The sequence below is a fragment of the Chenopodium album genome, chromosome 22 (genome assembly GCF_948465745.1).
Source record: "Chenopodium album chromosome 22, dcCheAlbu1.1, whole genome shotgun sequence".
Classification (NCBI taxonomy): domain Eukaryota; kingdom Viridiplantae; phylum Streptophyta; class Magnoliopsida; order Caryophyllales; family Amaranthaceae; genus Chenopodium; species Chenopodium album.
In genome coordinates, this window is record NC_137855.1 from 5,998,570 (window position 1) to 6,022,659 (window position 24,090).

At 33.6% G+C, this 24,090-nt stretch overlaps 4 protein-coding genes and 1 non-coding gene across 5 annotated transcripts; 3 read left to right on the top strand and 2 right to left on the bottom strand.

Moving 5' to 3' along the window:
• Positions 1–260: 260 nt before the first annotated feature.
• LOC145603810 (putative inactive histone-lysine N-methyltransferase SUVR2) lies at positions 261–4,370 on the bottom strand. The gene is made up of 8 exons (XM_081659797.1): positions 4,182–4,370; positions 3,618–4,047; positions 2,590–3,539; positions 1,590–1,855; positions 1,373–1,439; positions 1,220–1,270; positions 524–643; positions 261–371 (listed from the first exon to the last, which is right to left on the bottom strand). Exons 1-8 carry the CDS (start codon positions 4,368–4,370, stop codon positions 261–263), a joined length of 2,184 nt encoding a protein of 727 aa, XP_081515923.1.
• An 8,788-nt stretch (positions 4,371–13,158) lies between these two features.
• Positions 13,159–13,542, top strand: LOC145603811 (uncharacterized). Its single transcript, XM_081659798.1, has one exon. It carries the CDS (start codon positions 13,159–13,161, stop codon positions 13,540–13,542), a length of 384 nt encoding a protein of 127 aa, XP_081515924.1.
• An 853-nt stretch (positions 13,543–14,395) lies between these two features.
• Positions 14,396–15,960, bottom strand: LOC145603580 (plasmodesmata-located protein 3-like). The gene is made up of 3 exons (XM_081659505.1): positions 15,612–15,960; positions 14,730–15,152; positions 14,396–14,591 (listed from the first exon to the last, which is right to left on the bottom strand). The coding sequence occupies exons 1-3, from the start codon at positions 15,958–15,960 to the stop codon at positions 14,398–14,400; spliced, it is 966 nt and encodes a 321-aa protein (XP_081515631.1). The 3' UTR covers positions 14,396–14,397.
• A 2,953-nt stretch (positions 15,961–18,913) lies between these two features.
• On the top strand, positions 18,914–20,111 carry LOC145603555 (uncharacterized). The gene is made up of 2 exons (XM_081659480.1): positions 18,914–19,321; positions 19,439–20,111. Exons 1-2 carry the CDS (start codon positions 18,914–18,916, stop codon positions 20,054–20,056), a joined length of 1,026 nt encoding a protein of 341 aa, XP_081515606.1. The 3' UTR covers positions 20,057–20,111.
• A 2,978-nt stretch (positions 20,112–23,089) lies between these two features.
• TRNAE-UUC (transfer RNA glutamic acid (anticodon UUC)) lies at positions 23,090–23,161 on the top strand. Its single transcript has one exon. It is a non-coding gene; the product is annotated as a tRNA-Glu (tRNA).
• The last annotated feature ends 929 nt before the right edge of the window (positions 23,162–24,090 follow it).

Genomic DNA, 24,090 nt, shown 5'->3' on the forward strand with positions numbered 1-24,090 from the left:
TTACATTAAAATTCGTCAAATATTTTACCAACTAATTTAATTGATTAATTCTTTACGAAAAGGTAATCCACATTATAAACACAAGTTTTCATAGTATTGTTTCTTTGTTTATCACCAAATGCTTGAAAGAGAATCTAAGGGTCAATCATTTCAAGTTAAAAATTGATTAATTGAAAAAATAGTTAGAATAAATTGAAAGTTACAGAGAGTTTCATTGATAGGGTGCATCGCCACCTCAATTGATTTGTTGCGATCGCCTCCTATCTCTCCCTCCCTTTCCCCTCTAAAGAAGAAATATCTGCATTTGTAAAAATCATGCACAATGGGTGATCATCTAATGGAAATGCTTGTTCTTGACTTTGATCTTGATCCTGTAACAAAAAAGGCATTAGTATTTAGTTATTACGCGTCATAGACTGAATTACAAAGTTTGGTAAGTATGGGGGTTACAACGTTGGTAAATTCAACTATGACTGCAACAATTTGTTACTCGTAATTTTCAAACTAGCAAATGCAAGAAGACTGTATCAAGAGCAAGAGTAAACGAACCTTTACGAGTCTTAAATCGACATGATGAACTTCCACATCGACAACGAAATGCCTTGATGGGATGACGATCATCATCAAAGTCAATCCCATAATCCTATAGAGGCCAAAAAAGGAAACAGTCAATATGAATCTCATTTCATATCTATAAAGGTTAACTTTTAAAGACGAGTAAATTTCTTATCCCTATATAAGATCATTAGCAAGTCACTTCAATTCTGAACAATGTAACAATTAATAAGTCACTCCTTAACAATAAGTCAAGGTTAGAGTTTATGCAAGTCACTCTTCCAAGTGGTACAATTTGCTAAACACATAAATCACCATATTAATACATAATGGCATTTCTGATAAAGCTGAAATTTCACATCACAGTCATCTGCTGGATCAATGTAATCAGTTGCATATTAATATTTATTAGACAGCTGAGGCGCATCAAGTCACCCTTCAACAATATCATAAATTAATTCTCGACAATATACAAGTCACCCTCAATAATTTCAAAACTACCCACTAATAGATACAAAGGGTGACCCCTTAAGACTCTAAACAAGCTGACCATCAAAAGAATAACAAGTCATCCTATAGGACAAGTCAAATGTAGTAAAAATATCAGTTCACTTATATAAGCTCTAAACAATATATTGGAAATCTCCATGCAAAATGAACTTACCCAGGTTAGCTCTTCATATGCTTTCACCTCTCGTGTGGTGAAAAAAGCAAGCTGCCAGATTATAGAATACGAACAAATCTATGTAAGATGTGCTTCAACCCAAAAGAAAAGGTATGTATTATGATTCCTTTAGGAAAGTAAGAAATGACATATATGATAATAATGATGATCTGCAGTCTCCACTTCAACTGGAATTTCAAACAAGTTGGCATCATGGCATCTGAGTCCAAAGTCGAGTATTTCCAAGTAAGCACATATATAAAAGAAAATTTGCAAAATTACTACATCGAATCTCTCACTCTAATTGTTAAGGCAGTAGTATAACATTGTTGATTACCATAAACTTAATTAGTAGGGATAAGAATAATACCTGTGGTTTACAAATCGACCAACGTTCCCATAAGTTGTAGCATCCAAACATAGTGCAAAATCATCATCCAAAATACTTTCAGAACCCCAGTCTGCATCAAGGTGAACTGGATATGTATGCCTCTCATTTGCTCTACTTTGTTTATTCCTCTCATCTAATTCTGTATTTGTTACAACCTCACCAACATACTCACATACAAATGCACCCTTAGGTAAGTCTTCCAGGGTCCGCAGGCCCCATCCTTTCGCGTCAGATGTCCAGAAAACCTGAAAGATAGAGCACTAAAATAAGCAATGGAGATACAAGGGAAAAGTAAAGTGTGACACTTCCAACTGATGAACAACTGGGGGTGCAGGTTTTCCATATGAAATCCTCAAAGATTGTACAGATCTTGTTTCCACATAAAGGGTATGTCTATCAATCAGTTAGTAATTAGCTTGTTCAATTGGCTAGATACGATTAGCTACCGAGTCTATTACAAGGATGTTTGTTAAAATTAGTTATTCAATGTCAATTTTTTTTGTACAAAAAATCCAATTTTTTTAGAAAAAAAAAAGCAGATTTGACATGCTGGTCCTGCTCTCCATTAACTTTCCAAGGGCAGAAAAGCTATTAGTAGTTTTTAAAAAATTGAATGTTTGACAACATGGGGAAAAAAGGGGGAAAAAAAATAAAACAAAGAGTCGCAAGAAGCAAAGGACAGCTTGGCACTTATAAGATATTTGATTTAAAAAATCTTTGTTGAAGCAGCCACTAAATACGAAGTGTCAAATATGGCACTTCTCTTTGGTGTGTGTACATGAGTAATTTTATGTTTTTTAGAACCAAAGTTGTAAGCCACTACTTCTTTATACTTTATATACTTCATACTAAAGGGAAAATTTTAAACTTAGATCTCAGGCATTACTTCAGATTGCAACATTCTGATCCAACATAAAATTTGTTCAATATGTAAACAAATCAATTAATACAAACCTGTTAGATTAAAGTTAAGTTTTACCTGCAAGCTGCGAGTGATCCCTTGTTGCACTACTCGATTACCACATTGCGTGCTGCAACCACATTTACTCCAACATTCTTTAATAAATTTCTTCACAGAATGACCCTTGCATTTTTCAGGCTTACTCTCATCCTTAGCCCTCTCGATTGGGCAATCTTGGCAATAGACGTACTTATTCTCAGAAAAGCAAGCTTTTAAGAACTCTGGATTAAGAAGCCCGTCCTCTGTGTAGGCAAACTCACCATTAGTTACTCGTGCACAAGCACAAGGTACTGGTGAAGAGAGACAATCCCCTGAACAGGCAGGACAACAATCCTCATCTGAGATCCGAGCCAATGAGATATTGACTATTGCTTTTTGGTAAATAATATTTCTTGGTATGTAAAAAAATTTAGGAGGTTCCCTGTTGCCACGCTCATCAACTAATGAGATCTTCACATTCTCTTCACCCTTTGTAATATCATCAACATAGAGTTGGGCCGGCCGCTTCCTACCATTTCGGAATACCTGTGAGGTATCAATTTCGGGCTCCTTCTCATCATCAACTTGATGGTTAATAGTTTCCTTTATGTCTTGTACAGGAGATGTTGACCTAAGTAATGATTGATTTGTACTATCATTAGCTAATTCACAATATCTCTTACAAACATCTTCCAGTAAGGATTTCAATGAAAAAGGAGGGCCCGTGATCTTATGTGATCTTAGAAACTCCTCTTCCACTAATTTCAGAACTGCATCCATATCTGGTGTATGAGAAGAAATTTTTCCAAGAGCCAAGACACAGCAGAGTTTCACATCTCCAGAGGGCAATGAAACAATGTCAAATTTGTGTTCAATTCTCTGAATATTACAAGCAGTAGCACTTTCTTTAGTATTGTCATGATCCAAACAACCAGATAACTTTGCAGATATGTTTCCTGTTGAAGAACCCTCCATTAAATCAGGAAGCACTACAAGAAAATAGCAGCATCAGATAGATTACCCTGTCTTTTCAAATTATATGAATCAATTCATGCAATAGTAAATACCTGAATGAATCGTTGAGGTACTTCCGCTAACAGGTATCAGACACTTTGCAGAAACCTCTTCTATTTCCACTGGAAGAGAGGCAGTTCCATCTATGGGAAATTTAGAGCATGATAAACTTAAGGCTCTTTCAGACGCAATTTTCTCAGAAGTAGGGACCTTGAACGATGAAAGATGGCCTTTTCCTTTGTGCTTAGCAGAGCAGGAACCAAATTCAACTTGTTTGTTTTCTACACATGATATTGAAGTGTTCGGTCCTTTACTTGAGGAAGAAGTCGGAAGAATGTTTCCTTCTTTAAAATCTCCCAACATCTCATCACTATCAAATGTTGATGATGCCTCATCCTCATCCTCCTCTGGATCCTCATCCAACTTTTTACATGCAGACTCAGACCCATTACAATCCACTGGTTCCTGCTTCACTTCAACTCTCTATCAAAAGGTGTGCATTACAAGAAGCATATATAAGAAACTTAAATGATATAGGTTATAGAATCAAAACCAATATGAAATTAAAGAAAAAAATCTAAATTCATACGGATTACAGAATGAAATAATAAATGAACCATGTCTTCCTTTTTTTCTTCGTACTCAAATATAGCATCTACAAGAGCACGATAGTTTTCTGCTTCGATAAATTCCCAGTTCTTGTCATACAATTTTAAAAGTTGCTTAAGTACAGGTTTCACTGTCTCTGGTGATATTCCTATGGACCTCATTGCATGAAAAGCCTTACCAACTTTTGGATTCTTCATATTTGTACTGAATACTTGACAAATTGGGTGACAGGAATATTGTGCCTTCGTCTTCTAAGCATCCATCAGATCTATACCTGTATTCACAGGATGTTATTTAAGTCTCGCAGGATGTTATTTAAGTCATTATCTTCTCTTCCTTTCCTATGCAGAATCTTCTAAAAACCAGGCACAAACGGTCAACAAGCATCATAATTATGTGATCAATTTAAAAATCTATGCAAGGAATACATATTAAAAGGTCAAGGATACATGCTGACTATCCATAAACATCATACGTAAGAGGGATGTGGTCAAGCGCCTGCTAAACACAATGTACCACGTGTCTAGACTTCATTATCACTAAATTGAGAGAAATAGAAATACATATAGATTCAACTCAATTTGGTACCCGAAGCTAAAAGACACACTTCACATGAGCTTCATAAATTGTCTAGGTAAATAAATTTTGGTTAACACTGAATGGGGAAGCAAAGCTTCTTCAGTGGAAGATCTTGTTAGTAATGCAACCCACAAATTGGGGGTCAGCCTTGCTGAAAGTGCTACATTGTTCCACAACCCAACAGAAACAGAAAGTTAAAAGTTTACACCACAAAATTGAGAGGAGACCCTGGCAAAAATATAGAGAAACGATTGCCAAAACCATGACTCTAAAGTGTAGGATGATGTGCTGAAAAAGATTGGGAAATTATGAAATTATGAAAAATATAGAGAAATGATTGCCAAAACAATAACTGATTTATTGGTAAAAAACTGTATATTCAGCTTAATAGAGGATGGATCTTTTCCAAAGGGCTAAAGCTAGCATTTAAAGTGACTCAGGACAGCTGGACGGGAAACTAACAAGAGATGGTAGGAAGTTGCAAATTGACATGTATGGTACGTATCTTCTTCATCTAATAAAAGCAAAACTCACCTTTGCTGCATGATAAACAAATTATCCCATAACCTCGTCATTGATGGCCTCTATCCCTCCCCTGCCTCACAACAATTTTGTATGAAAAAAACTCATGTTGCATGCAAAGACAAAGAACACTTAGAAGTCCAAGCTAATAAAAGCATTTGCTGTATTCTGGAGACAGCTTCTTTCAGTAGAACTTCAAAGTTTAAAAAGGCATTTGCTGAATTCCGGAGATAAGTGCCCTCAGTAAACCTTTGAAGTTTAACGTCCCTTGAATAAATACTCAAGTAGACTATCTAATAGATGTATCATAAATTTGGAAAAGCTCTGAAATCCATACACATGGAGGTAAATTTCTCCCATCCAGTCAAGTATTACACACTTACCCCAACTATTCTTTATATAATTTTACAGCATGCAAGGTGATAGACATAAGAAAACTGGGGAATGGGTAAGGAGAAATGATCAAAGAAAAAGGGACAAATTCTCCCCATTGAGTCAACAGCTTGTGAACAACATACAGGGAATTGAATAAGTAAAGAAGAGGATCCAAAAGATAATTTACCGGAGTTGCCATCAATAAATGCGACTCCAATAACTTCCATTAAAAGGAAAAAATTAGTCACTTGACTCTTAAAATACAGTATTTAAGACCAGTAACACAGGTCTTAAGACAAGAAATTTTGATGTCAAACATCAAAAATTTCCAGTAACCAACGTGAGCCCCAGTACGAGAACAAAACTTCTGTATACAAAATGAAACATCATTGGGAAACAAAGTAATGCAGCATCTTTTATATGGTAATCAGATTATTATTATTATTTTTACTAGGAAATATTACAGGATGTTAGTTCAAACTATTAAATATATACTACACAACAAAAACACGTAAAATATGCTTAAAATTCTCAACTCATCCATAGATACTGAGAGAGCTAATATATGATTTCTTTAATTCCCTTAGGGTTTAAGATTCAAAAAAATTGAGCCTATCCAAAGCAAAATAGCACAGAAAAACAAGAATCAAACTTTCAATGTAAACAAATTTGTGAAATGCTTTCCTAGATACCATAACGACGGTAAAGCAGCTGGATAAAGCATTTTTAAGGGTTTGAGTAACCTGCCCCAGATGTCAAAGAAACGGGAAGCCTTGGAAACCTTGTTAAGCATATCGGGAAGGAAAAGAGTAAAAGAGTCAAAGGTTACAAATCTGCTACAGCTCAGAAGAACAGCTCAGAAGAAAGCAAAGGAGCTAAGCTATATGGCAGTTTACTAACTGCTCCACTCTACTAAATTCTCCCTCATCACAGAATCAGTTATGTACTACCAAGATGGCTTTATACCAGGAAATGCACAGATAAATTGCAACATAGTTTTAAAATTTTGACATACAAATTGAGTGATGGTTCTCGCCTTCAGGTGATGATGTGCTGAGTTCAGGTTAGTTAGTGAACAAATCTCTAGTCAAGTTTGACTAATTATAGGTCAAAAGCTCCTCTGTATCATCAATCACCCATAACTTGATCTAATTTTGGCAACAAAATAACACATAAGAAACAATTTATGAGTTTCATACTTTTATTAATCAAAAGGTTAAAATACTCACACTTGTGTCCTTAAGTTTTTTTCTATTATTCCGACACTTGCAGAATTTGGTGCTTAAAATATATATCTAGTTTTTCAACTTTCTACTCTATAATTTGATAAGCCAAGCTTTTTCAAAACCTGCAATGAACTCTAGCACAGTTGCATGGACTAAGTTAGCTCGGCTTAAATCAAGTTGTCACTAATCAAACCTATAGTGCCATGCAAAATGTCTCATCTCATCATAACCCCTAGCCATTACATGGTGGTTGTGACTCCATTTCAAATGTAAACGTAAAAGGTTAAATAAAATGCTACTTGAATATATCAAACATCAAATTCACACAAGGGCTAGTAACATTCCCATTTGATACGAATGCTCAGTAATCCTTTCATTATTAACACCAAAACCTGTTAAAGAAAACTCTCATAAAAGAGGAAGTACACTGGCAAGAAGATTATATACTTATACCCTTTCGTGAATTCATTTGTAATTAACTCATATCTCATTCTTCCCTCTTATTATATACTTAAACCCTTTTCGTGTACTCATTTGTCTCGTGGGACAGAATATATAAACTCAATATCCATTACCCAACTCAAATACACTCAAACTCCTATAAGACCTGGTTACTCCAAAGACACATAACTCGACGTCTCTAATTTGCAACCACATCAAAAATAACTATCATCCATAACTAAATACTCCCCTTAGCTGTTAACTGTTTGAAATCCAGGGAATAAAGACAATTTCAAGGCTTTTTCAACCCTATAATCCTATATTGGAACAAAAGAGCTTCAAGTCTCGTTTTTCTGAGATATTAAACCTTATTACCTTACTGTATATGGTATGGTTTTTGCCAATTTCTTAATGGTCCACCACAAAAAAATGTATTCTTGAAAAGCTGACTATTCAACTTCACATGAAAATTAGATGTTTGGCATAGCTTTTGGTCAAACAAATAAGATGGCTAATTCCACATATTGACTTCTAAGTTATAAACACAGTAACAACTATTTATACTCGACTTTAAGTTGTAAACAAGATAACAACTGATTATACCAAACACCGCGATTAACACTATCCAACATTACAACAAATCAACAATAGATAGTTATGCTACCAGCTAACTAAACAAAACAAGTAATCCAATATCCAACAATCACAACATCATTGTCAAAATGCCAAAGTAATAATTAAGAAAATCAACATAAAAAGTGATCACACACCAAAATAAGGAGCACTCAACTCCAATTATAGTGGGACCATACAAGGAGCTCTGATTCTTGGTCCCTATATCCAACAAAAAAGAGTAGTATTAATTTCAACAAAATCTCCTGCAAATTTACCCAAAAAATAAAATTAAAAAAAAAAAAAAATCAACACCAAACCATAAAAAGTTTTAAAAACTCACAATTAATTACAAATTCCAAAACAAATCAACAAAACAAAAGTTGGGAAACTCTAAGTTTCAGTCACATTCTTCCATTTAAATTTAAACAAAACAAAAGGAACCATCTATAATTCGAACCAAAGTGGATGTCAACTAGGTTATTTGGTAAAATTACGTAGGGTGTTATTTATGACCTAAATTAAAATCTCGTCTACATCACGGCCCTTGTTTCCACAAATTGACCCATACCCCACAAAAATTAACAATTCAATCTTTCAAAAACAGGGGAGTAAAAACACAACCCACATGTTAAATTCAACCCATATATTAATTTCACGAGAAATTTTGAAAATTGACATGGAAAACATCATGTAATTAACCCCATTGCATGTACACTGTATACATTATCAAAAAAAATTACCGAAAATTAGAGGAACAATTTCCCAGTAACAGTAGCAAATATCAGTGTTGTTGATCGTATCCCGAAAAACTCGAAATTTGGCGACTGATAAACAAAGGAGAGAGAAAGTGCAACGAAGAATCTATGGAAAACAAAAAATAGTTGATGAATTTGGCTACAATGAAGAAATTGTTGGGGTTTTGTAGATTTTTGTGATCATGAATTTTGTGTGATACTCTAAAGTAAAAGTCTGAGGTTTTGAAACTTATGGTTTGGTGGCTTTAAAAAATAAAAAAATTTGCACACAAAACAAGGTTAAAAGAGTACATAGACCTATATAGAGGTCTACACAACATCTCATATGCTTTATTTGTACCTTTCTTTTGATGATGGAAGATCTAATTTGACACTTATGGTTACTAATTTTGTAACTATGAAATTGGCTCTATTTATGTATCGGAATATGTCACCAGACTCACCACGGCTTTATGAGTTACTAAAAGATTGTTAGAAACGCTGGGGTTTTGAAATCTTCTAGTGTCGTGGTAGGAGTTAGGGTTCAAAATTGTGGGGTTACAATCGCATTTATTACTTCTAACTAAACTATATGAAGTACGGAATGGTATATATGATAAGTACCATTGACTATTGTACGCCTTTGTAATGTTGTGGAATTTTAACTTTATTTTATTATCTTATATCGCATGATTTGCATCTATAAATTTGGCTCTATTATTACTAACAATCAAACATATAGTCAATTAATTATCAATAGTTAATCATCGTCATCATCAAGAACAACAAAGGGCATACCATCACTTACACTTGCCATCTTCTAGTTTTTTGGTAAGAAAATAAATTATTGACCTAGCAATAAATAGTATCAATTGTAACAATCCTAAATTCCTAATAGATCAAATATAGCCTAATTTCAATATCTAAAAAAAGAAGGGTAAAAAAAAAAAAAAAAAACCTACATTAGATTAAAAATAACCTAGATGTGATTACCACCCATTTTTGTTTGTGTATCAAAGGGTGATTAGATTACCCAGTACAGTAATATATAATTAACAAAATTAATGATTTATCTTGATTGTTTTTATAAAGGATATTTGATTGAATATTATACTAGAAGACACATCAGCGATAACACATTGATCATGGTGTGTTTTAAGAAAACACTTCAAAAGAAAAAAAATTTGACTCGGCGTTAAGTAGTCATAATTGTAACAAATCAATTACAGTCTAAGGCTATATTCAGTTCACATAATTTGATTTAATTTGACCTAATTTGCAAATTAATTCATAAGATTAAAATATCAAATGAAATATCATTAGACATATAAATATGCACTCAGATTTGAAAGTTTTAATTTTTTAAATTACAAAAATAGTGATATTCGACAATATATGAACCATTAAAAAGATAAGCTCTGATTTGATCCATTCAAATCTGATCTGATCTGATTATTTCTAAAATAAGATGATATCAACTTAAATAAGTTGAATTGAACATAGCCTTAATCCTACATCTTCAAAAGAATACAAAAAGAAATCACCTACATCAGGAAAAGATTGCCTAAATTATGAATTCAATTTTTATATGATATATTTCAATTAATTGTATGAGATATTTGACTGAATTTCTAAGGCTATGTTGAATATGATGATCTGATCTGCTCTGATCTGATGATTTTCAAATCTAACCAAACTTTGACCGAATCTAAATTATTAAATGAGATTTCATTAAATTGGTATTAATTTGCAATTTCTTAATATAAATTTTTATAATTCTTTATAAATGTAAGGTAAAATAAGATTTGATCTTATTATGTCTGCTTTGATTTGATTTTTTCTTAAATAAGTTGAATTGAACTTAGCCTTATTTAAGGATTAATCAACCACCTTTAATTATTTATTACTCCCTTCATTTTATAATGTTAGTCTCATATGGAATCAATCGCATAAAATAAGAAAAGAAATATATTTGGAATCTAACGTTAAATTACAAAATGATTCATAATCAATTGACCTTACTTAAGTTTTTTTTTTCTTTTCTTTTTTTTTCCTTGGGGAAGCATAAGTCATAATGCATAATTCAATGTAGAGATTTTCTTACGTTATTAAAGTCATGTCATCAATCCACAACCAATTAATTCTAAAAAAAAATAAGATAAAATAGAACACATAAAAATATGGGTATAGATCTAACGCTCAAAATAGTATATGAGACTGATATTATGAAACTGAGTGAGTAGCCTTTTATGTACATAATGTGCGCACGATCTATATTATAAGTTGATGGAGATGTCAATAGTCGAAAAGTGAAAAACAATATACTAGTACATGACTTCAATAAGATAATTATATGGGAGGTGTTTTGAGAATGTTTTGTAGCTTCCCTTAACGAAAATGTTTGACATGTGGGAATAATGGGGCGTTAGAGAATTAATGTAGGATATGGATAGAAATAGAAATTGGGAATTGGTTATTAGGTTTTAGAGGAGGATGCTAGGATATGATTTCCATAAGAGGGAAGTACATTCCAAACAAAGAAAAAGAGCAAAAACAAAAGCACACTAAAAAATAAAAAAGATACTACTGAGGGACTAGGCGTGGTAAGGCCACACTCCTAGCATCCCTCCTCTGAAATCCTACTAAGTTCTTCGGTAATCGAACGAATTAAACAAAATCTAGGTCATTAACAACTCAGTGGTAAAATCAGTAGACCACATACCTAGCATCCTCCTCTAAATCCACCTTTTTTGCAATCCTCCTCAATTTTTTGATTTGGTCAATTCTCTTTTCCAGTTAAATTCTTTTCTCCAATAACTCCCAGGCAGTAATTGAAATGTGGGAATTAAAGGCTCGCTTGGTTCACCTTATTTTTGCTTATTTAATCTGGTCTGATCTGGTTTGGTCTGGTCTGATCTGATCTAATCTAATTTGAATGTCAGATTTGACCAAACTTTGACCTTAAATATACGATAATCTATACAGAAAAAATATAAGGCGAATTGTTAGATTCGTAATATTGTGTATTTTATTAATATGTGATTTTCATAATTTTTTTCATTATGAAATTAAAAATATTTGGCGAAAAACTGCACATAAAACGATGATCCGATCTGAACTTATTTTTTCTGATCTAAACTTATTTTTTCTAAAATAAGTGAAAATAAGGTGAACTAAACAAGGCCTAAGTGAAGTTCATTTCTTATTCTGTTAAAACAAACAAGGAAACATGTCATGCATGCCCGAATATAAATTCCTATACTCATCCTATAATCCCATATACCAAATGTCCTGTAAATAATTTACTACTTTCCTCGTTTCTTTATAGTTTAGCACTTTTCTAAATGGAAATGTCACAATAGTTACAACACACTAATAATTAGAAAGTATTTTATGTCAAAAGTTGTATTATTATTACCTTATTATAATCTCATGACCCACTAAATTATACGGAGTACTCTCTTAACAATCTCTCTCCTTCATTTTAAGTGTTTTAAATCACATGAGACTCACTTTTCTTAAATATCGTAAAAAACATGTGTTGCAAGTATTAAGAAGTAGTATAGGAGTACATTTCCCTTTAGATTTCAGTTCACTCGTGTGAATCTCGAGGATAGTAAGCCTGACTGCCTGACCCATGATCTAATAAAGGGGTTTTTTTTTTTTTTTTTTTTTTTTTTGGATGGATGGATTGGATATGTGCATATGTCAAAGCGAAACCTTGCTAGCATTTGCGCGGGCAATTAATAAAATGAAAGTGCAACAAGCTTAATATGGTACCTTGGAGCAATAATAAGCCAATAACATATGTTATCCGTGCAAAGTATGTTTTACTATATACAAGTAATCAATTAGTTTTAGTAATTGATTAATCAGATGTAATTGTCATCACCTTAATATTTTTATCTTTTGTCTTCTATTTCTTTTTTTTTTTTTAAGTGAGGTAAGGTAGATCGCATTAGAGTTCACTCGCCGCATCAACCTTCAATTATAACTTCTTCAAATCTACTTTGTATTTTATTTTAACTGTTTAAGCTCATGTAAAAAAAAAAAAAAAAAAAAAGTTTAATGAAACATTACATGATTAAATTAGATGTCATTATATTGCTATAATTTTTGCACATATGTTATGTGAAGAATTCATTTAAGTTACAATAAGGATATTAGGATATGTCTTGAATAAGCTCATTAGAGACAAATGTACTCCTAATTGCCAAAGAGTTCTCTTAAATCTATTTTAAAATGAAAAATCTCCTAGTTTTTTTTTTCTTATCATTTAGAAATAAGATCTATACATAAAACGTCATAAAAAGTCAGGATCCGTCCGTTTTAAGTACTTAACTCCTTAGCCAAAAGAAAATTCAAAATATTTGCATATATAGCTCGGCACTCCGATCCCATGCAATGAAATGAATTACTCGTAGTTCTTCTTCATATATCTGCATGAAATAACGTACAATATAGCACATAGTTAATTTAAACTCATTTGGAGGATGAATATTCAACCCAAATGGAAAATATTTTTGTGGAAGCTCTTTCATGACGGAATCGCGGTCAAGGGCAATTTAGTGAAGAGAGGGATACATGTTGAGGCAACATGTGAGTTTTGCGGAATGGATGAGGAAGATAGCCAACATCTTTTTAGGCTATGTGATCTAGCAAGGGATGTCTGGGAGAATGGCTCCTTGGCAATTTGCTCTGACACTTCTGGGTTCAACTCTTTGAGATTATGGATCCAGCACTATATCCTGCTGTTTTATAGTGAGGATGGTAGGTATGGTACCCGCAGCATTAAGTTTATTGCTACTTTATGGGGTTTATGGAAGACTAGGAATGCTCGGTGTTTCAAGGGTACGAATGGGGAACAAGCCTTGTGACGGAATTTTACAACTTGGCAATGCAAGACCACGATATTTTCTGCCAAAACAGTGAGAGCAGTAATAATGGTAATGTTGTTGAAAGACCTGGGGATGACCCCTCCATTCCCCCGGGATTCAATGCGGTGCAATTGGGTAAAGAGAGGCATGGGTACGACAAGTTTATTGTAAGTGTGGATGGCTCGTGGGATAAGACTACAACAAGGGCGGGGATTGGTTGGACAGTCATAGGGTGCAATCCTGGGAATGAGAATAGTGAGGGGGGCAAGCATGGAGTGGCGACCTCGGCTCTGCATTGTGAAGCTTGGGCTTGCTTGGAAGCTATGAAGTGGGCCAGGGCGAAAGGTAAGCAGGGGATCCTCATACTCTCGGACTCTATTGTACTCATTAATAATCTTCAAGGCGATTCAGGTAAGGATGTCTTGATTACTTGGATTGTCAAAGAAATTAAGGAAGTGGGTTCCTCATTTCAGAGGTGCACCATCTTAAAAGTCCAAAGGGACCAAGTGCAAAGGGCAGATGTTATTGCCAAAAAATGCCGCACTAGTGGTTCGGACATAGTATAATTTCTTGTTGTAATTTGCTCTTGTCAAAAAAAAAAAAAAAAAAAAAGTTAATTTAATTTTCAAATGATATAATAAAATGTGTGCATATCCCTATTATTATTTATTAGCTTGCTAGTTTCTATCATACATATATACAAAAGACTTTGAAGGATATCATCATATAAGACTTTACCAAACTAACAACTATCCACTACATAAACCATACTTTACTCTAGATTTTAATTTTAGGTATGAATTTGATGTTATTCTAGTTAATAATTTGTGTGAGATCGATATTTAAAATTATAAATTATAAATAGGAAATGATGTAGCCGAGTTTGTTAATTGTTAATTTACCAAAGATATTAATAAAGTGAACCATATCATACTCACCATCATCTTTCTTCTTTAGGCATCGAAATAACATAAACACAATGAACAAGGCGCCCACTCCTCCAATTGCGATTGCCGCTATTTTCCCTAAACCATTCTGATTGTTTTGCTCTGTCACAAAAAAATAAATGCAATATGTAATAAACTATTTTACTTCTATTCTATAAAATTCGACTCACTTAGCTTTTGCGCAGTTGTATTGTTTTATTAAATTACGAAAAAGTTCTAGCAAAGTTGCATGAATTTTACCTCCATCCCCATGAAATTCATGTGGGTTAAATTCATAGCTCAAGTAACACAATCCCAAGAAAACTTGTCCAAAAATTGAATTCACACACTCTTTCTCAACAACATCAACACCTTCAACAATACATTTTGCACAATCACACCCATTCAACCCCACCTCACATTGAGCCATGGCATGGAATCCCTCATGGTTATTCATGGAGTAAAACCCATTTTTACCCTCATCTTCGGCCGCCTCGGTTTCTAACACCTCAAATGCATGGCTCCTCATTTGTTTAAAATACCCACTTGACACTACAGCTTGGTTTTCACCACACTTAGTGTGATGGTTTAATTCATCATCTAGGCTTAAAATGCCGGTATACCCGTCCGCCTCGTATTGTACATGGCACCCTGAGAGTTGGATCCTAGCTGCCATGGAACTACCTTAAGATGAAATTTTCATAGTGATGTTAGATACTAGTATATGATATTAGCCTCATAATGAAAATGATTTAAGTTGCCAAAAATCTATAAAATGACTTAGATTATATATATCATACATAAATTTGTATGTAAAACATTATTATTATTATTATTATTATTATTATTATTATTATTGACATCATTTTAATATATATATATATATATATATATATATATATATATATATATATATATATATATATATATATATATGTATATGTATATATATACATATATATAGATATTAACTTTCATGATAACTTTTTTTTGAACGGTAATTTTCATTATAACTTATGTTTAGTACGTAGTAAATTTATAAATTTAAAAAGATTATCAAAGTAATTAAGTTGTTGATAACCAAAAATGATGTTAAAACTATTATGACAATGCAATATAGATGAAATCTTACTCTAGTATTACCACATAAGCCGTTTGTGACATTTTGGAAGGTTTTCATGCACTCGTTACATTTGTGATCATCTAAATCTTGACGACATTGAAATCTGCCCGAAAGGGAAGCTTCTTCATAGCGATCCTCAACCATGACAAAAGTTCTATGAAATTTAGATTGAGAAGACTGTGATTGTAGCTTCTCGAAAAGAGACTTTCGTGCATTCAAGTATTCCCCATGAGGATCGTCGAGTTTTTGAGATGAACAACGGTGGAAAATCAAGGTATTATGGTCTTCTATAATCCCATTCACAAATGATACCAAAACTACAAAGAAAATCAATGAATAAAAAGTAAATTTTGTTAGAATTATAGACATGGGATTTCATTTGTTTTGTTATAATAGGTTCTTAAGTACAAGATTTGGTATATATATTAGTCTAAGGAGATTTGGCATGGTAGTTTAAGACTTTAATGAAAATTGGTACAATGCATGCATATTTCTTGCCTACCCACAACTAATCTTGGATTACAATAATCTAAGGTACACATTATATTTTATGAGATACATACCTTTAATTAAATTTAATTTATAGAATTGAACTAAGCTACAATAAGTGAATAACTGCCCATATCTAGTACTATCTTTTGAGTGGAGCATTAGTGACGCAAAGTTCATGTTAGTCAAAACTCAAAGGAACTAGAATAATTTCTAAAGTTTGGATAAACTTCCATTTACTAAAATTTTAACTTATGCAAAGTAAGCTAGTTTTGCTCTTTTTAAATGCATGAAATATTGCTTACGTTTGTGTTATTTAAGTACAAGTTACATTTGATTTAAGGTAGAGTAGTTAGGTGGTAGTGTTTTGGGTAATAGTTGAAATATGTGATGAAATTTCATTCAGGTCGCTACATCTAATAGAGAAAAATTGTCAAAAACAAATAATTATGCCGCAAAAAAAGAAAATAGAAATATTAACAAGAACAATAAATAAAGTGCAAAGACCAATTGTAAATAGTATATGACGAAAATAATTTCTATAATTACTGATAGATATTATATCAGGCTGCGTGCAGGGATTATATCTCAGTTACAAACTGAGTTCCCTATGACTGACTTGGGTCCTCTGAGTTATTTTTTGGGTATTGCAGTAACCCGAAAACCTTCTTATTTGCTACTTTCACAGGAGAAGTATGCACAGGAGATTTTAGAGCGTGCAGGTATGGGCTCTTGTAAACCTGCAGCCACTCCAGTTGACACTAAGTCCAAACTTAGTGCGGATGCAGGGCCACCTTTTTGGGATCCTACTTTGTATCGCAGTTTAGCAGGTGCTCTTCAGTATCTCACTTTTACAAGACCAGATATTGCATATGCGGTACAACAGCACTACAAGAAAATAACCTTTTCGTAGCGATTATTTTAACCTTTAGTATCGATTGTAATTGTGACAAAAAGCTTTCCCAACGAATGGTCATTCGATACAATATCCCCCGTTGCCTTAGCCTTTAGTAGTGGTTTTCAATATCGCTGGGGTTGGCCTCAATAATCGATACGAAAAACTACATCCAATCGTGGTGATTATTGTAGCGATTACAATCGCTATAAATGATGAACTCATTTTCTTCAAAAAAAAAAAACATGCATATGATCTTTACAAGATTCGAACATGCAACCTCAAACTCTTATATTAAATGTTTCACCAATAAGTTATGACATATTTTATGTATTCTTTGTCAAACAATATTTATATATCTAGTGTTGAAAAGGCTTTTCGTATCGATTTTTGGGATTTAGTGGCGATTGTAAATGATACGATTTCTCAAAATTATATAAATGTGTAAAAATAGTGTGGATATGTATTACTATGTTTTCCGTATCGATTTTATATGGAAAAACCATGGCGATTGTAAAATGATACGACTTCCTTAATTATTTCTCAAACATACTTGCATATTGTAGCGAATGTACAATCGCTACGAAATAATCGCTACGAAAAGCTATTTTTTTTGTAGTGCAGGTGTGTCTTTTTATGCATGATCCCCGGGAACCTCACTATGAGGCATTGAAACGCATTCTGCGTTATGTTCAGGGTACCATTGATCACGGCTTACATTTATATCCGACAGCTTCTCATCGACTTATTACTTACACTGACGCTGACTGGGGAGGTTGTCCCGATACCCGACGTTCCACATCGGGCTATTGTTGTTTTCTTGGGGACAACCTCATATCTTGGTCATCTAAGCGTCAACATACTTTGTCAAAGTCGAGTTCAGAAGCAGAATATCGAGGCGTCGCAAATGTTGTCTCAGAGGCATGTTGGCTTCGTAATCTTTTACTTGAGTTACATTGTCCTCTACGGCAGGCTACTATTGTTTATTGTGATAATGTCAGTGCAATCTACCTTTCTGGCAACCCAGTACAACACCAACGCACCAAACATGTGGAGATGGATATTCATTTTGTTCGAGAAAAGGTTGCTTTGGGTGAAGTTCGGGTTCTGCATGTCCCTTCAAGATATCAGTTTGCAGACATTTTCACTAAAGGCCTACCACGAGATTTATTTTTGGATTTTAGATCCAGTCTTAGCGTACGCCCTCCTCCCGCTACGACTGCGGGGGTGTGATAGATATTATAAGATTATTATAATATTTGTCGCAGAGTAGGATATATTTGTATATATTTGTGATATAGTTTGTATTCTTATCGTACTAGGTTTCCTAACATGATTAGGACTAGTATTGTAACACTATATATATGATTCAATGGTACACACTCCAACCCAAGGAGTTTTCCCGAAATCTAACAATTACCAATATGATAATATGTGTTAAAAAGAAATATCACCTATTAGTCTTTTACAAGTGTCAAAATTATAGACATTGTCATATGCTAATTGGTAATGTAACAACGTTGAATTCCACATTTTTAACCAATATAATTAAGATCCGTAAGATATTAGGTACAATTGTCCCATTTTAGAATTTGAATCCTATTATGGGATAAAAATAAATTCCTTTTACTTTCATCCAGTCAAAAAATTCTAATAATGAGAAAAATAAGGATGAAATTCAAAGAACAAAACTCTTGCATCTTCTTGCCTATGATTTTTTTGTTTTCTTTCTTTTACCCGCCTAAAAAAATTCTTTTCATTTCTCATCTCGTCGTCCTTTGATCTTCAATCAAAAGATCGATAACAGGACGACGAGAGGGAAATAAAGAAAAAGTAAGGAAAAAATATCAATAATCTATCAAAAAATTCAACTTCTTCACATTCATTTTAATCATTCAAATTGAATGTTAAATTCAAATCATTTTCAATATAGAAGCAATGACAGAAGCTATTCAATTACTACAAATCAACATTATTTCAGCTCAAGATCTAGCAACGGTAGCAAGATCAATGAACACTTATGTTGTGGGGTGGGTTAACCCGAACCGAAAACTAACAACCCGAGTCGACCACAAGGGAAATAACTCCCCCGAATGGAATGATAGGTTTGTCTTTCGGGTCTCACCAGAGTTCCTTGAATCCAACACTTCAACAGTTGAGTTAGAAATATACTGCCAAACTTGGCTACGTGACACTCTTGTCGGGTTCGTTCGAGTAGCTGTGCCTAACCTACTCCCTACAGATAGCCCAAACGGGCTAACCCGTCGATCAGTCGCTCTGCAAATTCGTCGTCCTTCAGGACGGCCTCAAGGTATCCTTAATGTCATTGTCTCGGTCGTTGACGGGGCTAGACGAAGCATGCCATTATCCGGGTTCGGGACCACGAACGACAAGGGGAATCACACAATCTCACACAAACAAAATCCAGAAGATAGTATCATCTTACGTCGGGAAAAGAGTGAGCGCTCCTGGGCGGCAATGGCCGACCAAGAGCCTCGTGCTGCTAAGTCCCCCTTTAAGGGCCATGACCCAGGACCAGGACCAGGTCATGGACAGGGGCCGCGTTCAAGTATAGGCGGGGGGTCATCTATCTGTAACTCTGATGTAGGACCATCAGCATCGGTGGTGGCGGCGGCTGTGGCAAAGGGGCTATACATGCCGCCAGCGCAACGGGGTCGTGGTCGTGGACGTGGTAAGGAGATGATAACTACTAATAATGATGATGATGGGAGCTCTATTTTGCAATGGGCAGATGAGCAAAGTGAGGATGGAATAGTGACAAAGATTGAGAGATGGAAAATGGAGATGCAAAAGTCATTGCACGGTAGCGGGGGAGGAAGAAAAGGCGGTGGTGGCCAAGGTGATGGTGCAAGGCACAAACATAAGCACCGACGATCAAAAACAGAAGGCGGGAGATTATTTAGGTGCTTTGGTAAGGCGTATGGTTTTGAATTTACAATTGTTTGTGGGTCCAACAATGGGAATGATAAACAAAATATCAAAAGTGGTAAGAAAAAAGTGCATCATAATAACAACACATCGGACGATGAGAGTAACAGTCAATCCTACATTATCGTATGATTTATTTTAATCGGGTCGATGGCCGGTCAAGTGTAGTTATTATAAAGGTAGAGTGTATATGATTTTTTAAAAACTCTCCTTTAATTTTCTCCCCCACCCCTAAGAATCCTTTTGTATAAATTTTTGATTTTTTCCTTTACTTTTTCTTGTGTAAATTCATGTTTTTTTGGGTAAATAGTTAAATACTACCTTATTTTTTTCAGCTTAGTCATTATTTGTTTTGACTTCATTGACATGTTATAATCTCACCGTCTTTTGAATAAATGTTTGATTTTTGCCCTTCATTCACTTTTTCCATATAGTTACTTTGTGTAAATTCTTTTTTTTTTTTTTTTGGTACGTACATTATTACCTTTTAGTTTTTTTTTTTCTTTTTTTTTTCTTGTTTAATCACCATTTATTTTCACATTATTGGCACATCATGTTTCTATTATGTTTTGTGATTTTTATGTAAAAGAAAATTGTAATCATGTTGAATGTCATTTATTTTTCCATTTATTCTCTTCAATATATGATTTCGAAATACAATTTTTCAAAATTTATATATATGCTCCGTGATAATTATATATATATATATATATATATATATATATATATATATATATATATATATATATATATATATATATATATATATATATATATATATATGTTTTGTGTTTAATTTGCACATGTAGTAATAGCTACAGTGGGAAAAGAAATAGATAGTTGATAAACAATTGGTTTTACATAGCATCATTGGAAAAATAATTTATAAAAATACATACAGTTCAAGAAAATATATATTATTTTACTTTCCTCTATTTATTAGTATTATATTTTTGTTTTGGTCGATGTACACACAGGCCTTGGTTGAACACACCTGCTATCTGATCAGGTAAACAAGTTTAACTCATCAACATTAGAAGACCGTAACCCCTAGCCAACTTGAATCGTTGCTATAACTAATATGAGTGAAAGGTGAGAGATGTTACCACTTTATTGTTCGTTGATTCTTTTTTCTTTTTCTTTTTTTAAATCCCCATCAGAAAGTTCTTATTAGTTTTTGTAATAAGATATTTTGTCAAATTGCGTTAAGATTTGATGCTTATATATGTGAGTTTAGGGGTTGCATTAAGAAGTGATGATGCATGGGCAGCTCGTTTTTGCAACAAAGAAGATGAATGTGCATTGGGTAGTTGAGTATGCTAGCTGAGGCCAATCTTGCTAGGCGCAACGTTATAATGTCTTAGAGATTAATGTTGTGTAGACGATTGAGGCTAAGGATTATGCTCCTTTTTTCCTATACTTATTAGTGGTCAATAGTGGATATTTGAAAACTTTAAATCAGATTGGCTTCTTTTTTGATGTTAGTATATCTAACAATGCAAGGGGATAATATTGTAGCATATATTGTAGCTAGGAAAGATAACTTGCCTTGTTTATTTTGAGTTTATGTGTACAAACTCATCCCCCATAGCACTTTGCCATGGCAGATTCTAAAAATACTATATTAATATTCTCTCATAAAATATTCATTTAAACTCTATTTAGTTCAGTTCAGTTCCAATCAGTTCAGTTCAGCTTCAATCAGTAAATATGAACAAGCCTTAAATCAGTTTTTACGATATGCAAACTTGCAAAGTATGTATAAAGAGAAGTTCTATATTAAGAGAACTTTTCAAGAGTAAAAAAAAAAGTGTCACATGCATATACATGACATTGCAAAAGACTAATTAGCATATGAAATTCGAGGCAAAGCTATTATTGAGGCCGGGGTTATTTTTTTATTGCGTGTATCACAAAATTTTCAGAGTCTAATAAATAAAAAAAATAAAAAATAAATAAAAAATTGGACAGTTGAATTGAGCCACCCTTGTCTCTATCTTTGTAGCTTTGTTTCATATTAATTGCAAATTTGCAATAAAGGGGTATTATTTGTGAGAGTGAAAAATTCCTCTATTGCAATTAATATGAAATGGAGGTAGTATAAGAAAATGGAGTTGAGTTTGATATTTTAATTTAAAAAGGCTTTAAGTCCAGAGAAGACTAGAATTTGATTTTGAATAAGCTGATAAAAACAATCAAATTATGTGAATTGACTTATTAGTAATTAATTATTCAAAACCGTGAAGAAATAAAAATTTAATTTCAAGCCATTGTTTAACCAATCTATCAAATAGTTACAATGTTACATACATCAATTTCAAAAAAACTTAAAGTTCACTTATCTATCCCCTCGGACATTGAAGAATAAAATATTTAAGCAAAAAATTAAGAGTACGTTGTGCCCAGTTAATCAGGGTATATACAATCGTCTTTTCAAGTACCAGTGGAGGGGTACATGCGTCTTTTCATGTTTTAGTTGAGGGGTACATGTGTAATTTCCTCACCAAACAGTAAATACAAGTTGCAAACAGTAATTGGACAGCTCACCAAAAGTACTGAATAAATGACCACGCTTTTTCAATATATTTACATAAATGCCACCAATTAACAAAAATTCGTTTATATGGCAGATAAACTTGTATTTGCCGAAAAATTAATCAACTACCAACCGGTTCTATGCAGTTCATAGTTTAAGCTCCTCCATTTCTCCATGTGCGGAGTTTTAGGAGAAAGTAATAAAATATAGAGGTAGTGGGGTAGGTGGAAGAATAAAAATTTGTAACAAAAGTTTTGGAGGAGAAAAATATGAAATTAATAAATTATTTATGTTGGGTCTACTAGTTGAGAGTTTTGAATAAAATAATGCAAAAGCTTTCCAAATAAAGAATTGAAGCAAGTATTTAAAAACGACCAAAAATGAAAAATGAAGCAAGTATTTAAAAACGGAGGAAGCATTTATTATGCGAACTAATTTAAACTTATTATTTTCATTATTTTGTTGTGGTGCGTGGATTACTGGATTGTTAATTTCACAGTAAGATTAAATCTTTTGGCTATTAGAAAGAATTTTTTCAAAAAAAAAAAGGCTATTAGAAAGAATAAACGATAATGAAAAGCAGGCTAATTTTAAATATATTGATTTTAAAGGACCAATGATCATTCAAATCCGATGTCGTCCAGCGGTTAGGATATCTGGCTTTCACCCAGGAGACCCGGGTTCGATTCCCGGCATCGGAACTTTTTTGCTTTCAACCTTTTCTACTGCTAAAATTGGCCTTAAGTGGGCCAGTAAAATCATTGGCTAGCATATTCCTAGTTTCCTACCAAGCTACACAACCCAAGACTAGTTTACCAATTTTTTTTTTTTTTTTTTTTTTTTTTTTTTTCGAGTTTTAGTATTTGAACCATAATAAAATGTTTAAGTAGGAGTACTTCTTACCAGGTACAAGTATATGATTAGCATTTTATTATCATCCTTTTTTTTATATATATATATAAAAAAAATTGATTAATGCCAAAGCTTGAATCTTGTGTACTAGAAAATCTCATTTGTGAAAGACTTAAAAACATTAACAAACCGTTCATAAATATTACTTCGTATAACTTTTTAAGAAACTTCAAAAAAAAAAAAAAAAAAAAACAAAAAAAAAAACTTTTTAAGAAAACTAAAATTGAACACTATTTAACCTCAATTTTAAAGAATTAACGCAAGCAAAAGCTTAAGCTAATGGTTGATGCCCAATATTATGTTATTACTCTAATCGATACCTCTACTATACGTATATGGTTTCATCTTGTTTAGACATTAATGTTTCTATGGCTATCTTCTCCAACTTCCAAGTTGGCCGGCTTGCTTTGAATATTTGAGTACATGCTTGATGCATGTATGTACCCTTCAACAAATTAAATTGAATTGACCAACGATATTTACTACATTTTGTACATGTTGCCGATGTTGGCCATGCTTGTTAGTAAAGATGGGCACGGGCCGTGCCCGTGCCGCCGCGGGCCGTGCCTGGCCGTGCCGGGGTGGTGCCCGTGCCGTGCCGTGCCGTGCCGGCTCCGCGGCGTGCCGTGCCGTGCCGTGCCTGGGATTGGCACACCCCAGCCCACGGCACGGCACGGCCCACGTGCCTAGCGGGCCGTGCCGTGCCGGGCCGCGGGCC